The following is a 15,872-nucleotide window of genomic DNA, read 5'->3' as shown; positions in this document are numbered from 1 at the left end:
CTTCCTTCCTTCCTTCCTTCCTTCCTTCCTTCCTTCCTTCCTTCCTTCCTTCCTTCCTTCCTTCCTTCCTTCCTTCCTTCCTTCCTTCCTTCTTTTTAAACCCTTACCTTCCATCTTAGAATCAATATTGTGTATTGGTTCCAAGACAGAAGAGCAGTAAGGGCTAGGTAATAGGGGTTAAGTAACTTGCCCAGGGTCGCACAGCAAGGCACTGTCTGAGGTTAGATTTGAACCCAGGACCTCCTGTCTCTGGGCCTGGCTCTCTCCATCCACTGAGCCACCCAGCTGCTCCCTACCAGAGACCTTTAAAAGAATCTAGTCAAACCCTCTTGTTTGACAGTTAAGAAAGCAGAAGCCCAGAATCAGATTTAGAGCTGAAAAGGGGCCTTAGAAATCAGGGGTCCCCTTCCTTCACCCGGAGTCCCCAGACCCCTTCAGGGACTGTAGAGAGAGTGCAGGGAGTCCATAAGCTTGGATGGACAAAGTTGATGTCATTACCCTCTAAGTGAGATTGAGCATTTCCTTCGATTATTTAACGTGTTTATTTTTTAGTTAACATATATTAACATTTAACATATTGAACATGATTGTGAGAAGGAGTCAGTCCATCAGATTCATCACCAGCCTGCCTGCCGGAGGGGTCCAGGATATAGACAAGGCAGAGAACCAACCTTCTCATTTAACAAATGGGAAAACTGGGGCCCCTTTAAAGCATGGGCTTGGGTCTAACTGCATCCCTCCCTCCACCATCCCTGCCCCTCCCACTCACTCTGCTTGGCCCCAAAGCCTAGAGTGAGGTGGGGGAGGGAGGGGAATGGATTATTTTTTTATTTTTCATTTTTTGTTTTAAATACTAACCCTTTTCCCATGGTTCCGTGTCTCCCGTTGTCTCCCTCATGGTGGGGGAAATTTAAAGTTCAATACAATGACAGCAACTTACATTTTAAGGCTTCAAGACCTCTTTATTCACAGCAGTTCTATAGATTAGGTAGTGTGGTAGCTGAGTGGCTCAGTGGATGGAGAGCCAGGCCTGGGGGAGGTCCCGGGTTCCAGTCTGGCCTCAGACACTTCCCAGCTATGGGACTGTGGGTAAGTCATTTAACCCAGATTGCCGAGCTCTTGCCCTTCTGAAACCTTAGAGTTGTTACTAAGACAGAAAGTAAGGGTTTCAAAGTAAATAAATAAAATAAAATTGAGCAGGTATTACTGTTTCTATTTTCAGATAAGGAAACTGAGGCACAAGGCAGTTAAGCAACTTACCTGGGGTCATTCACAAAGTGTTAGAGCTGAGCACTGAACAACTGTTTTCTCCTGCCGAGGCCCGGGTCTGTGCCACCAAAATTGACCAAAATTGCCCTAAATGGGGGAATTTGGTGATCATGTTCATAGATTATAGACCAAGAGCTTGAAAAGGCCTTTGAGGTTATGGAATCACACAGTCCCTCCTCTTTTACCCAGGGGGAAACAAGGTCCAGAGAATAGTGACTTGTCCAAGATCCTACAGGTAATAAGAGGCAGTGTTAGGATTTGAATTCAGGTCTCCTGACCCCAAATCTAGCACTCTTCAATGTCTAATCAGATTACCAAGGTCTACAGCTAGAAAAGACCATTTCATCCACCTCCTCTATTTTACAGAGCAGGCAACTGAGGCCAAGATTACACAATAATAGAGTGGAACTTGGCTTCAAATTATGGTCCATCCACTTCAAAGTCAGTTCTCTTCTCCTTCTAACAGGCTGTGACTAGTGGTAGTAGTGTTGGAGATAGAGAAAAGAACAAGCATTTATTAAATACCTACTATATGCTAAACACTGGGCTAAGTCCTTTATATACAATAACCCTTCAAGGCAGATAGCTATGATTATCCCCATTTTACAGATGAAGAAACTGAGGCAAAGGGTGGTTAAGTGACTTGCCCAAAATCATACAGCTAGGTAGATACTATATTGTTTACATTTTACGGATGAGGAAACTAAGGCAGACAGAGGTTAAACAGCTAACCCAAGGTCACACAACTAGTAGATTTTATTATTATCCTTATTTACAGATGAATAAATTGAGGCTGAGGTTAATTGACTAGCCCAGGGTCACACAACTAGCAGATTCTATTATTATCCTTATTAAGAGATGAGAAAACTGAGGCCCAGGGTCACAAAACTAGTATGTGTCTGAGGCTGAATCTGAACTTGGGTCTTCTGGGTCTAGGTCCAGTGCTCTTGCCATTGTGGACCTTTCTAGCTGCCTCAAGTATTCCTTTAGGGATAGAAGCGTCCTTGGCTGCCATCCGTTTTTTGAGTCTCCAAGGGGCCCTCTTTGCTCCCTCGCCCTGCTCAGGAGTCAGCTGAGCGCATTTCCTGCTCTGTGGTCTCTCCCAAGAGTGTCTCGTGCCAATAACTCACATTTATACAGTAGAACACCAAAGCAGAGCCAGGGCCAGATTGGAGAGGAGAATGGTGTAACTAGGAGGTGGGGCTGGGGGTGAGGGCTAGGAAAACACATTCTTTTTCTGTTCTTCTTTGGCTGGATCTTGGCAAAAATAGATGGACTGGGGGGCAGTGAGGTGGCTCAGTGGATTGAGGGCCAGGGCTAGCGATGGGAGGTCCTGGGTTCCAATGTGACCTCAGATACTGCCTAGCTGTATGACCCTGGGCAAGTCACTTAACCCCTACTCTCTAGCCCTGACAGCTCTTCTGCCTTGAAACCAATAACAGTATTGATTCTAAGATGGAAGGTGAGGGTTAAAAAAAAAAATAGATGGCTTTAGTTCCTGCCTAAATGTGGAGACATTCATACAGTTCCCTTTTGGGCTCAGTTCCAGCAGGGAAGAAACATTTATTAAACACCTACTATGTGCCCAGCACAGGGCTAAGACTTCCCCGGTATTATCTCATTTGAACAAATGCACACCTGCAGAGCAAAGTGGAGTGAGAGGGTCTTCCAGAGCTAGATCTGACCCAGCAAGCGTTTATTAAACACCTCAAAACCCAATAGATGCTGAAGGCCGGGGGTCTAGTCCCCCTCCTTCACGTCTTAGCTGGGGGGTGGGTCACTTTGCCAACCTCATTTTCCTCATCTGTAAATGGGGTCATAATACTCACTTGCCTTAAGGAAAGGTTATTGAGAGGGTCTTCAGATAGAGGCTGAATAGCCTTGTGGTGCTTTAGAGAGAAATTGTGATCCAAGTAGGGGATTGGGTTAGGAAATGGGATTTAAGACTTGAGATGTCAGCGCTGGGAGGGAGCTCAGAACAGGGGATGGCAGAGCTGGGAGGGGGCTTAGAACAAGGGATGGCAGAGCTGGGAGGGAGCTCAGAACAGGGGATGGCAGAGCTGGGAGGGGGCTTAGAACAGGGGATGGCAGAGCTGGGAGGGGGCTTAGAACAAGGGATGGCAGAGCTGGGAGGGGGCTTAGAACAGGGGACGGCAGAGAAGGACCCTGGAGATAATCTGGTCCCACTCTGACCGACAGAGGCAGAGAAAGGCCCACTGAGGGAAGGGGACTCGTGGAGCCTGGATTCATTCCAGACCATCCTGTCTCCAAAGCCGGGGTCCTCTGTGCTCCCCTCTCTCTCTGCCTTTGAGCTCTCAGATCTCAGTTTGCTTTTCTGCTCTCCAGGTGCCAGACAGAGTTAATTTTAAATTGATGCCTACACCCGTTTTTATACTTTTAAAAGAAGAAAGAAAAGAAAAAGCCTCCACCCCCATGATGCTATGTTGGCTGTTGAGTCTGAGAGGGGAGAAGGGGAGGCTTGGACTCTTAGCTGTGTGCAGGTGGTCCTGTGAGAGGCCCTGGGGAGCCCCTCAGCCGCTCTGGGCTCTAGGAAACGCTCCAGAGCTACATCAGCAGAGGGCATTCCCTCAGCTGGGCGTTCTCCAGATTAGTGAAATCCCAGGCCGTCATGTGGGGAGATCAGAATGTTTTCATGCCTCTCCTCTCAGGCTACTCCTTCTGGTGGCCCTTCCCGAGCCTCCCGTCCACCCTCTGCCCCTTTGGGGGCCTGCCAGCCTGCCGGCCCCCGCCTCCCATCTGTAAGCCTTGTGTCTCACTAATTTCCTCCCAGAGATACATGGGCTGCTCAGCCTGTCCTCCACCTTCCACTTCATTCCTGTTTCATTTCCTGCCTGGCCTCTCATCTCCCACCCCCTCCCCAGCTCCATCTGGCTAGAATGCATTCAGGCAAGTCCTTGTGTGATCACCGAGCACCCAGCCCTGGCCATGGGAGGGAAAAGAGGCACTGAGACATGGTCCCTGCGGTCAGAGAGGCTAGAATCCAACTGGGGGGACAGAATATAGAGGGAGAAATGGCCAGTGAGCATGTGAGCCCAGCCTAGGATGACAGGAAGACCCCTTTCCCCGCTCAGGGCCCAGCTGGCCCTGCTTCTAATTCCTGCCCATCTGTAAGTATGTGACCCTGAGCAGGAAGTCCCTGGGGGCCAAACTCTCTCTTCTTTCTTTATTTACTTGCCTATTCCTGCATTTATTTATTTATTTGTTTGTTCATTCCTTTATTTATTTGCACTTTTAGGCCCTTAACTTCTGCGTATTGGCTCCTAGGCAGAAGAGTGGTAAGGGTGGGCAATGGGGGTCAAGTGACTTGCCCAGGGTCACACAGCTGGGAAGTGTCTGAGGCCGGATTTGAACCTAGGACCTCCTGAGTCTAGGCCTGATTCTCAATCCACTGAGCTACCCAGCTGCCCCCTCTCTCTTCTTTTTAAACTCTGCCCTTCCATCTTAGAATCACTACTGGGTATTGGTTCCAAGGTAGAAGAGAGGTCAGGGGGGGTTCAGAGACTTGCCCAGGAAGTGTCTGAATCCAGATTTGAACCCAAGACCTCCCATCTCTAGGCCTGGCTCTCCATCCACTGAGCCACCCAGCTGCCCCCAGAAAATCTTTTTGACAGCTAAATGGAGCCATTGGATCCACTTACTGGCCCCTGCAGGAAGCCAGGTGGGAGGTGAAAAGGGCCTGCATTGGGGAGGCAGGATTGGAGAAAAGAAGGAGGCAGTTGAGAAATGCTTCCAAGGTAGAATCAACAGGCCTTGGCTACAAATTGGATATACGGGGAGGGCAGAGGGAGTGAGGAATGGAGGATGGCTAAGGGGTGAGCCCGGGTGATGGGGTGGGGGCCAGTGCCCTTGACAGTAATAGGGGAATGAGGAAGAGGAGGGAAGCTGATACGTGGTGATGGATTGACCAAGGATAGAGATAAAGGAGGTGGGCAGATAAGCGGAGAAATCTGCAGGTGGTTGGGACTCCCAGGAGGCTTGTCAAGGGTCCCCCCCACTATAGAGGGAGTGAAGGCACCAGTCTGGGTGGCAAGCTCGGGTTCTGTGGCTGAGACAGGCAATGCGGAGACGGGTTCTAGAAGAGATAACAGGAGGGACTCCAACCTGTCTCTGTTATCATCAATGGGGACCCCACCCCACCAGGCTTCAGTGGAACTCACAGCTTCTATGGGCACACAACCAGCTGAGGAAGAGCCCCTTGGAAATGAGGTGGCCTGGGCCTCCTGACTCCCTGTTTGTTCAGGTCTTTGCTGGGAGAGGTACATAGGCAAATAAGATGGTCAGGTTCCCATCCGCTGGGAATTTACAGTATAATGGGCCAAGATAAGACAGAGACCTCCTCCCAGAAGCCTTCCTTGATGCTCCCACCTGGAGACAATCTCTTCTTCATAATAACAACTTCACATTTATTGCTAACTCAGCTTTTATTTAAAAACAAAACAAAAAAAACTCCGACTTTCTGTCTTGGTAACAACTCTAGGGCAAGGGCTAGAGAATTGGGGTTAAGTGACTTGCTCAGGATCACACAGCTAGGAAGATTCTGAGTCTGAGGTCAGTTTTGAACTTAAGACCTTCCAGTTCCAGATTGGGGTGGGGAGGAGGGGAACTCTATGTAACACCTAGTAGCTGCCCTTTCCATAGCTTTCTGCCCTTCTGTTCCAGTGGCTTCCCTCATCTGACCTCAAGGCACATTTTCCTCCCTGTTCTTTATTGTGCTCACTTCTCTGGGTATTTGTTTTATTTTGCCCTGCTGGATTGTAAGCTCCAAGAGGGCAGGGACTGTGTCTTTTTATCTTTGCCTCTGCCTCGGTGACCGTGGATGGTTGAATGAATGAATGAGGGTATGAGGAAATTGCCAAGAGAATTCAGAAGGGGCAAGATTCAGCCTGGCTGGGGATGAGAGGCAGGTGCAGTAGGAAGCAGTGTCAGGGAAGGTGCCATTTGAACAGAATCTTGAAGAGATGGGCAGCAGGTTGACAGTGGAGGGAGGCAGGCTTCTAGGATTTTAAGGCCTGAAAATCTGAGTTCAAATCCAGTTTCTGCTCCTTCCTACCTTTGTGACTATGGGCCTCCCCTTGCTCATCTGCCAAATGGGACTAACGAATTGGGCAGAGTCTGCTTTTTAGGGTGGTTGTGAATTCAAGTGAGATAATACCTGTAAGAGGGGATTTGTTAAGCATTAGATCAGTGATTCCCAAAGTGGGCACCACCGCCCCCTGGTGGGTGCTGCAGCGATCCCTTTTTTTGTATTACATTCTATTCTGAGTTCAATAAATAGTTTCATAATTTCCAGGGAGCTAAGTAATATTTTTTCTGGAAAGGGGGCGAGAGGCCAAAAAAGTTTGGGAACCACTGCCTTAGATTAACCAGTGCTTATTTATCCTCCCTTTTATTTTTTTAATCCTTACTTCTATCTTCAATTCCAAGACAGAAGAGTGGTAAGGACTAGGCAGTGGGGGTTAGGTGACTTGCCTAGGATCATCCAGCTAGGAAGTTTCTGTCTTCAATTCCTTCTTCCTTCCTTTCTTCCTTCCTTCCTTCCTTCCTTTCTTTCTTTCTTTCTTTCTTCCTTTTTTTCTTTTTTTTCTTTTCTTTTCTTTTCTTTTCTAAAATGTTTTATTGGTGCTTTTTGTTTTTACTAGATGGTTATTTCCATCTCCCCACACCAATGCCTGTCTTCAGTCCTAAGACAGAAGAATGGTAAGAACTAGGCAGTGAGGGTTAAGTGACTTGTCCAGGGTCACCCAGCTAGGAAGAATCTGAGGCCAGATTTGAAACCGGGTCCTCCCATCTCCAGGCCTGGCGCACTATCCACTGGGCTACCTTGCTGCCCCGTTTAACCTCCTCATTTAGGAGGTTAGCCAGAGCCCAGCTGGCCTGGAGTGCTGAGTAGGCAGAGGACAGTTGTTGGATAGCCAGGGGAAGATAACTGTGCCAAGGTCATCACATCCTAAAGCTGCTGACAGACTGACTCCCTCTGTCTAGAAATTCTCCAGGCAAGGACAAGGCCTTGTGAGTGTGGGAGGGGCAAGGAAAAAGAAAGAAGAGTTCCCAACAGGTGTGATGAGAAAGAGGGTGCGGGTGGGGAGGTGGGGGGGGGGGAAGCTGGAAAGATTCCTGCTGAGAAAAGTGTACCATTCACAACTGTAGGGAGGTTTAAGCTACCCGGGGAGTTGCCAAGTCATAAATACAGCCACGAGGGGATGAGGAGGGATGCTTCTAATTAGATGGAGAGGAACTTGGTGATGCAAGAATAAAAGGCTCTGAGTCAGGGGAAGGCCTACCCTGGAGGACTGTCTTTCCAGCAGAGAGGAATTGATTGGAACCAAGAGACTTCCCTAATTAGGAAAGGCAGCATAATGGAAAGATCACTAGGTCAGAGGTGACAGCCTGGGTTCCAGTCCCCATTACCTATGACTGAGGAAAGTCACTTAGCCTTGGGGTCTCGGTTTCCTTTTTTGGTACAACGCAGGCCTGGATGAGAACTGCTGCCCGACCAGACTTCATTCTTGTGGGAAGATGTGGCTTTCCCATTGTTTGAGAGCTATGGAAAACTTGATGGGGAGGGATGATGGAAGGTTGATTGGTCATCTTGGGACCAGCTGAGGAGGAGCCATAACCATTCTCGTGGGGGACGATGGCTAGGGGAGCCGCAGAGATGCTCTTGGAAAAGTGTAGAAGCCTGGGTGCTCTTGGACAGGGTAGAACACACATGAAGATACCTTCCCAGGGGCTTAAAGAGAGGCCCCAAGGAGAGGCCAAGGGAGAGCTACCAAAAGGGGAGTCCAAGATGGGTCTGAGGAGTCAGAGATATGTAGCCTCGAAAAGAGAGGCTGTATTTGTGGGGCTGGCAAATGGAAGAGAGGGACTAATGGGAGGAAGGGACAGAACGTGGATTTTTGGCCCATTATAAGGATAAACGGTCTGACAATTAGTGCTATCCAAAAGGAGACTGGGTTGCCTTGTGAGGTAGTGAGTTCACCATCACTTGAGGTCTTCAAGCAGAATCTGGAGGACGCATCTGAAACATAGTCAGAGGGAATGTAAGTTGGACTAAACGACCTGCTTGGGTCCCTGTCAGCTTTAAGATCCTGTGCGTCTTTGGGGAGGGAGGCATTTTAGGCAAAGATTGACATGTCACAGTCCTTTTGGGTTCCCATTCAGTCCTGATGGGCTCTTAGTGGGTGGTGCTTAGGTTTAGGTATGGCCACCTTCTTCCATACTCTGTTGGCAGATCCCTGAGCACTGGGACTGGAACACAAAAAAGGGGGACTTCAGGTATGTGACCTTGAGGGTCCCTTCTTCCTCCCTCAGCTTAATGAATTAGGGATGGATGGGACAGTTGATGAAAACTGTTCTGAAGAGTTGCCCTGGGATGGAAAACAGACCCTGATCTGGGCCTTCAGATTGAGCTAGAGAATTAGGGCTTCGATGGTTCACTTATTATGGTCAGATAAGATATTCAAAGCAGGAAGGGACCTCAGAAGAGACCTGGTTCAACCCTTCATTTTTTTTTTCAGTTGTTTATCTGTCACATCTAATTCTTTGTGACCCAGTTGGGGTTTTCTTGAACAGATACTGAAGTGGTTTGCCATTTCCTTCTCCAGCTCATTTTACAGATGAGGAAACCAAGGCCAACAAGGTTAAGTGACTTGCCCAGGGTCACACAGTGAGGAAGTATCTGAGGTCAGATTTGAACTCAGGAAGCTGAGTCTTGCTGATTCCAGGCCTGGTGCTCTGTCCACTGTGCCACTTCACTGAGGCCCAGGAACAGGAAGAGACTTCCCCAAGATTACCAGGGACCAGACTGGCATTTGATTCCTGATGATCTGGCTCCAAGTCCAGGGCTTTTCCCATTTTTCAATTGTATTTATCAAATGCCTCTGGGGTGAAAATCATTCTGGGCTTGGAGAGAGACAAAGACAGTTTCGATGTCCCTGCCCCCATTCATGGTATTTAAACCAGACTGACTTGGCCCTGATGTCTAAGAGCAAGCATATAGGATCAGAGGCTTTAGACCTGGAAGGGACTTTAGAAGTGAAGGGAAAGGAAGAAGCATTCATGTACCAGGAAGGCACTGTGCTAAGCATTTTATAGCTATTCTCATTTGAGATATAAAATATAAAATAGGTTTAAATAGCTAGGTCAATCCTTTCTCTCTTTTTTAAACCCTTACCTTCTGTCTTGTAATCAATACTAGGTAATGGGGGTTAAGTGACTTGCCCAGGATCATATAGTTAGAAAGTGGATGAAGCTAGATTGGAACTCAAGACCTCTCATCTCCAGGTCTGGCTCTCTATCCACTGGGCCACCTGGCTGCCCCAAATTCTCTTATTTTACAGATGAAGAAACTGAAGCTTATAGAAAGTCCAAGATCATGCAGCTAGTAGATGTTTGACTTCCTATTTAATATTTTTTACTATACTTCATTCAATCAGTAAGCATGCTTGGGATTAGAGGGGAAAAAAGCACATAAGGAGCCTCCATTCGAAGGGTCTCTAACACATTCTCTTAGTTCTTCAAAAGGGACAAACTCCATTGTCATCTTTTTCTGTAATACAAAGTATTCTCTGCCATAGACCTGAGGATTTTCTAGCTGCCATTATTATTATGGCTTGTTCTTAGCTCTGGATAGAAAGCTGGGCACAGAGCAAAGAAGACCTCCATTTAAGTTGTACCCCAGACCCATCTTAGCTGTAACCCCTGGGCAAGTCAGTGTCCCAGGCAGCCAGCTGTCTAAGACTATTGGTTGCAGAGAAGGCTCCAGCTTACCCTGGAAAAGAGAGTTCCCTCTTCTAGGAGTTCCCTGGGCTAGTGAAATCCCAGGTCCTATCCTCATCCTTAACTCTTGGTATGCCTCTTTTTCCTTGGGAAGTGACCCCCTTCTCCAGGCCCTACCTGTTCCTCATTCCTTTTAATCTATTATTCTGGAATCCAGAGCAGTGTTTGGAATGTGTGCCTTTGCTCTTTCAGAGCAGATCATTTGCAAGATAGCCTTCGGCCTATTTCTCAGGATAGTCACTTACCCTCCCGTAGTATTACCATCTTGCTTCCTACGATCTGATGATCTGATTTAAAGAAACCCCATAGCCTTTTTTATAATCCGCTAACTTTCTGGATAATGTTGGACAGGCCACATCCCTTCTCTTGTGTCTTCATATCTGCTCTGTTGCCTCATGGGCCACAGGGGGATCCTTGTATCTGTATTGGCCCCCACCCTCATCCCCAGGCTGTTGTGAGGCTCCAAGCAATAGGACTGTTGGTACCAGAGTTGTAATTGATAAGAATGCCAACTCCAACATGGAGTTCCCCGCTCTGGCCTGGTCTGGGATCCCAGTGGTCTCTCCATTCCCTGGAACTGAAAGGCATTCCCAACCCAGGCAGGGCAGTCCTGGAGCTCAGGTTTCCTTCTCCTCTCAGGGAAGGAGTCAGGAGATAAGGAGGAGATCATGGAAAATTGGAACCTCTGTGTACTCCAGTCCTGCCCTGCCCATGTGTTCCTCCTTCAGGCACTGACCTAGGTGTAGAAAGACAGCTGTCCAGGCTCAGAAATCCAGAGAGATCAACTCCCCTTCCCCTCAGGTGATGAGTGGGGTGTCAGATCCCAAATATGATATTCATTCACCCGGTGATTTTAAGTCAAGACATCACCCCCATGATGTCATTGGTCATCTCAGAAAATAAAGGACAAACACAATAAGCAAGTGATAGGTTTAAGACCAGGATGATCACTTGTCTGAGATATAGTGGGGATGCCCCTATGTGCGTTTGAGGGCGGAGAGGGGTAATTCTCATATTTTGAAGTCTGGAAGGGATCTTAGAATGGATGTTATCTAGAAGAAGATGACCAGAATGGTATGGGGGGTAGGGAACTTTGGAAGAGCTGGCCATTCAAGGATCAGTTGGAAGGCCCTGGAGACATTTAGCCTGGAGAAATCTTAGGGGAGATATGATCCATGCTTTCCAAAATATAAGGGACTGTCACGTGAGCTGTCCAGGAATGGAAGGGGCTGCCTCTGGAGGCAGTGGTTCCCCTCATCTCCAGAGGGTTGCAGCCAGGCAGTCAATAAGCCAAGAGCATTAATCAAAGAGGGACTCTAGGAGGTCCTTTCAAACTTGGAGGTTCTTGGATTCTGCTTTAACTTAGTTCAATCACACTTCCCTTCTCAGCCTTAGTTTCTTCATCTTTAAAATGGATTAATGATACTTGAACCATCTACCTGTAAGGTAGTTGTAAAGGAAGCTCAAAGAGAGCTATTCTTTTTTTTTTTTTTAAACCTTCCTGTCTTAGAGCCAATATTGGTTCTAAGGCAGAAGAGCAGTAAGGGCTAGGGAATGGGGGTTAAATAACTTGCCCAAAGAGTCAAATAGTTAGGTAGTTTTTAAGGTCAAATTTGAACCCAGAACCTTCTGTCTCTAGATTTCACTGATTTCCCTTGCTGCCCCCAAAAGGAGCTATTTTAAAATTCCTCTCTTTCAAATGCAAGTAAAAGCAGATGATTTTTCAAATTTTATTTGAGGGTTTGGGTTTTATAAGATCATTCATTTACAAAAATGAACAATATAGAAATGTGTTTTGCATGATAATATAGGTATAACAGATAGAATTGCTTGTCCTATCCAGGAGGGAGGGAGGGAAGGAAGGAAGGAAGGATTCAATTTGGATCATATAACTTAAGAAAACATATGGGGGGTGCAGCTGGGTGGCTCAGTGGATTGAGAGCCAGGTCTAAAGATGGGAGGTCCTAGATTCAAATGTGGCCTCAGACATTTCCCAGCTGTGTGACCCTGGGCAAGTCACTTGACTCCCGTTGCCTACCCTTATCACTCTTCTGCCTTGGAGCCAACACATAGTATTGACTCCAAGACAGAAGGGAAAGGTTTCAAAAAAGAAAAGAAAAGAAAAGAAAACTTATGGGGGAATTTATTACATGGAATTTGTTTAAAAAAAAAAAGGTAAAAATTTTATATTTTAAAAAGGATTCCTCCCCTTCACACACATAGCCCCCCTTCAAATTCTCCCTCCATCCTCTAGTCAGCCCCATACTCTACATCATAATAAAAGCACCTACTTCCCTAGAATTTAAGGTTTACCCGGTGCTTTCTTCAAAACAAACCTTTAAGGGTAGAGAATGTAAAATTATCCCCATTTTATAGGTGAGGAAAGTACAGCTCTGTCAGGAGAACAGACTTGCCCACATTCACATGGCAGGGAGAGCATCAGACCCAGAACTGAAACCCAAGTATTCGCTTCTGATGTATTTCTTACTAACCCAGGACATAAAGCCTTCTCTACCTCCCCTGGATCCTTAGAAGGAACTGGGTCACTCATTGGACACTTCAGCCCGTAGAGTAATGCTTCATCTGCCCAGCCTTCTTGGGAATAGCTTTCCCACAGCACATAAGGGATTTTTCAAGATTACAGAAGCGCCCAAATTGTTTTCATCTGTTTGTTTTAGCCCTTCTGGATGGCGGTCTTTTCAAAATAGGCTGTGTGCCTCCCTGAAATCGGACAAAGCCTCCCGAGCATCACCTTGGACTCTGGCCCTTCTTTTCTTCAGCAGATTGTAGCCCCACTATATAATCTTCAATCTCTCCATCAACTGGCTCCCTCCCTTCTACAAACACACCCATGCCTCCCATTCTCCAAAAGCCCTTCACTGGATCACGCCGTCCCCATTAATTACCCTCCTTTTTATCAGTGGATGCCTCAACTTCCTCCTGTCTCTTGATCTTAACCACTTGCATTCTAGCATCTGACTTCATCACTCAACTGACTGCTCTCTCCAGTTACCATTGATCTCCTGACCACTCAGTCTGTCATCCTCTTCTCTGCCACATCCGCCTTGGCTTCTTTGCTGTGCTGGACACTGTTAACTCCCTCTCCTTCAGGATACCCCCTTTGCACTATTCACTTCTACTTCAGTGAGTTCTGTTCCTTTAAGAAACAACTCAGGCACCATCTAATGGCATGAAGACTTTTCTTAGCCCCAACCCCCAACTGCTAGTGCCCTTCCTTCCACATTATCTTTTTTTATTAAACCCTTACTTTCCATTTTAGAATCAATACTGTATTGGTAACAGGGCAGAAGAGCAGGGAGGGCTAGGTAAATGGGGGTAAGTGACTTGCCCAGGGTCACACAGCTAGGAAGTGTCTGAGGTCAGATTTGAACCCAGGACCTCCTGTCTACAGGTCTGGCTCTCAATCCTCTAGCTGCCCCCTTTGTATTCATCTGTTTATCTTGTATGTCCATACTTACATATACATACACATCATAAATGGTTCCTTAATGCCTAAGATCCAATAGAAATTTGTTTGCTTGACATGTAAGCCTTTCCGACCAGGGCTCTTCCTACCTTTACAGTCTTCATACCCCTGACTGCCTTCTGTGTACTCTGCCTCATTTGGCCTGTTTGCTAGGCCTCCCTTCCCAGCACTCCATCTCAGGCTCCATGCTTTTGCACTGACTGTTGCTCATGTTTGGAAAACTCTCCCTCTTCATCTCCACCCCTTGGAATCCCTCGATTCCTTCAAGGCTCAGCTCAAGAGCTGCTGGCTCCCCAGGAAGGCTTTTCTGTTGCTCCTCAATGCTAGAACGCCCCTTCTTCAGGCTGCTTTCAGTCTGTGCTGTGTCTATTCTGAGCATGCTTCTATGTGGACGTTTGTTCTTTCAGTAGGACATATATTGGTCCTGGGAGAGTAGAGGTTGTTTCTGCTTCTGCCTCTCTCTCCCCAGTCTGATTGATGGCCAGCCCCAGTGCCTGACACAGAGTACATGTTAATAAAATACTTGTTGATGGCTTGATTGATCAAGCTTCCTCATAAAACATCCAAAATATTGATCGGGTGTCCTACTGACTCCCCAGGACTGCGATGAGCTATAAAATGCTACATCACTAAGTTGTTTATTATTATTATTATTATTATTATTATTATTATTATTTCTCCAGCTAGGCATGAAGGGTCATGCAGCATTCATGGTTGCTGCCCTCATGGAGCCCCAAGTTTAGGGGAAGACAATGACTCACATATAAATCACTGAAAGATATGTTCAAAGGATGAGGCCAAAGATCATGCTATTTGATGCAAGAAATTACATTCCATTAGATTGTAAGCTCCTTGAGGGCAGGGATTGTCTTTTGCCTCTTTGCTTGATTGTATTTGTCCGGTTTTCTCCAACCAGCTGGAGTACCTGGTGCCAAGGTGTCAGCCCCCAGTTCTCTGCTTCTCAGTTTCCACTCCCTTCTGTCCCCACCAGGTATTCACCATTGTTGTCTTTGGGTGTATAGTGAATGAGGGCTACCTGAACGACTCAGAGGAGGGTAAGGAGTTTTGCATCTTCAACCGAAATAGCAATGCCTGCAACTATGGAGTCACTGTGGGTGTTCTGGCCTTCCTCACCTGTGTCCTCTACCTGGCCTTGGATGTCTACTTTCCTCAGATCAGCAGCGTCAAAGACCGGAAGAAGGCTGTGATCTCGGACATTGGCGTCTCGGGTGAGTCTCCACGGGGCTGGGCTGGACCCTTCTCAGCTTCCTTCTCTACCTCCCCCACCATCTTTAGCTGCATGCAGGAGATGCTCATTGGGCCCCTCCAAAGAAAGGCCTGTGGAGACACTCTGGAGGCAAAAGGCCTTGGCCTGGGAGGATGAGGACTTGGGTTTGCCCTCGTTCTTTCTCTAAATGACTGCATGATTTTAGGCAAGTTACTTCTCATCCCTTGGCTTTATTTTCCTTCTTGGTGAGGTGGGGGTGATCATCCTGGGGGGGGGGTCAGGAAGGTAGATATAATACTTCAAAAATGTATTAGGTGAGTGTTGTATGAAAAAAATGGACTGGATGGTGGGGGAAAACTTAGATAAGGTCCAGCCTTAGGAAGTGTTCAGCCTTGTGGGGAAGAATTAGACATATAGACAGATAAGTATAATCCACCATATTTCATGACTAGTTCATAAGAGAAGGGACGAGAAAATGAGAAGGAGGGGATCAAGGAAGGCTTCTAGGAGAAAATGGCATTTGGATGGTCTTCAAGTAATGAAATAAATGTAGAGTGGCATGGGAGAAAGAGTGATGGTCTGGGACCCAGGAGACCCTGGTGACTAGAGAGCTGGGTTTGGAGTCAGGAAGAGCTGGATTCAAGATCCTACTTTTGAGACATACTGATCTTTGGAGGAAGTCTTCAGAATGAAGTCATTTATACAACTGTGAAATGGGCTGACTGCCATTTGTGGTATTTAAATAGAGGCTGGATGTCTGCCCTTCAATGCATCTGTGGCTGGTGCTCAAATACTAAGTGGGAAACTGAGCCAGATACCCTTTGAGGACCCTTTCGACTCTGAAGGGCTAATTCCAGCATGCTGTATTTCAGGGTGGCATGACAATGGAAGAAGTCTTCAGAGAAGGCTTGAGACTTCCTCCAGAATCTTTGCAGGCATGTGGGTGAGACAAGGCCATAGGAATAGCATTTCCAATTCTGAGGCATCCTAAGGAGAGTTACTTTCCTCTGTGGAGTGAATTCTCCCCCTCACTTTCCTCCTGAGTCCTAGTTACAGCTTGTCCAGGGGGTTGGGGGCTTTGGCTTGGAA

General features: G+C 47.0%; 1 protein-coding gene across 2 annotated transcripts in view; it reads left to right on the top strand.

The window, feature by feature from the left end:
- Positions 1–15,872, top strand: part of SYNGR1 (synaptogyrin 1) — a 33,375-nt gene that overhangs the window by 10,119 nt on the left and 7,384 nt on the right. For both annotated transcript variants that reach the window (XM_044678632.1, XM_044678633.1), the window contains exon 2: positions 14,547–14,784. In XM_044678632.1, the coding sequence (XP_044534567.1) occupies positions 14,547–14,784 (238 nt within the window). The remainder of the gene's footprint in view (positions 1–14,546; positions 14,785–15,872) is intronic.

The sequence above is a fragment of the Gracilinanus agilis genome, chromosome 5 (genome assembly GCF_016433145.1).
Source record: "Gracilinanus agilis isolate LMUSP501 chromosome 5, AgileGrace, whole genome shotgun sequence".
NCBI classification, from domain to species: Eukaryota; Metazoa; Chordata; class Mammalia; order Didelphimorphia; family Didelphidae; genus Gracilinanus; species Gracilinanus agilis.
Note: the sequence above shows the minus strand (reverse complement) of the source record. Positions and strands in the feature narration are given on the sequence as shown.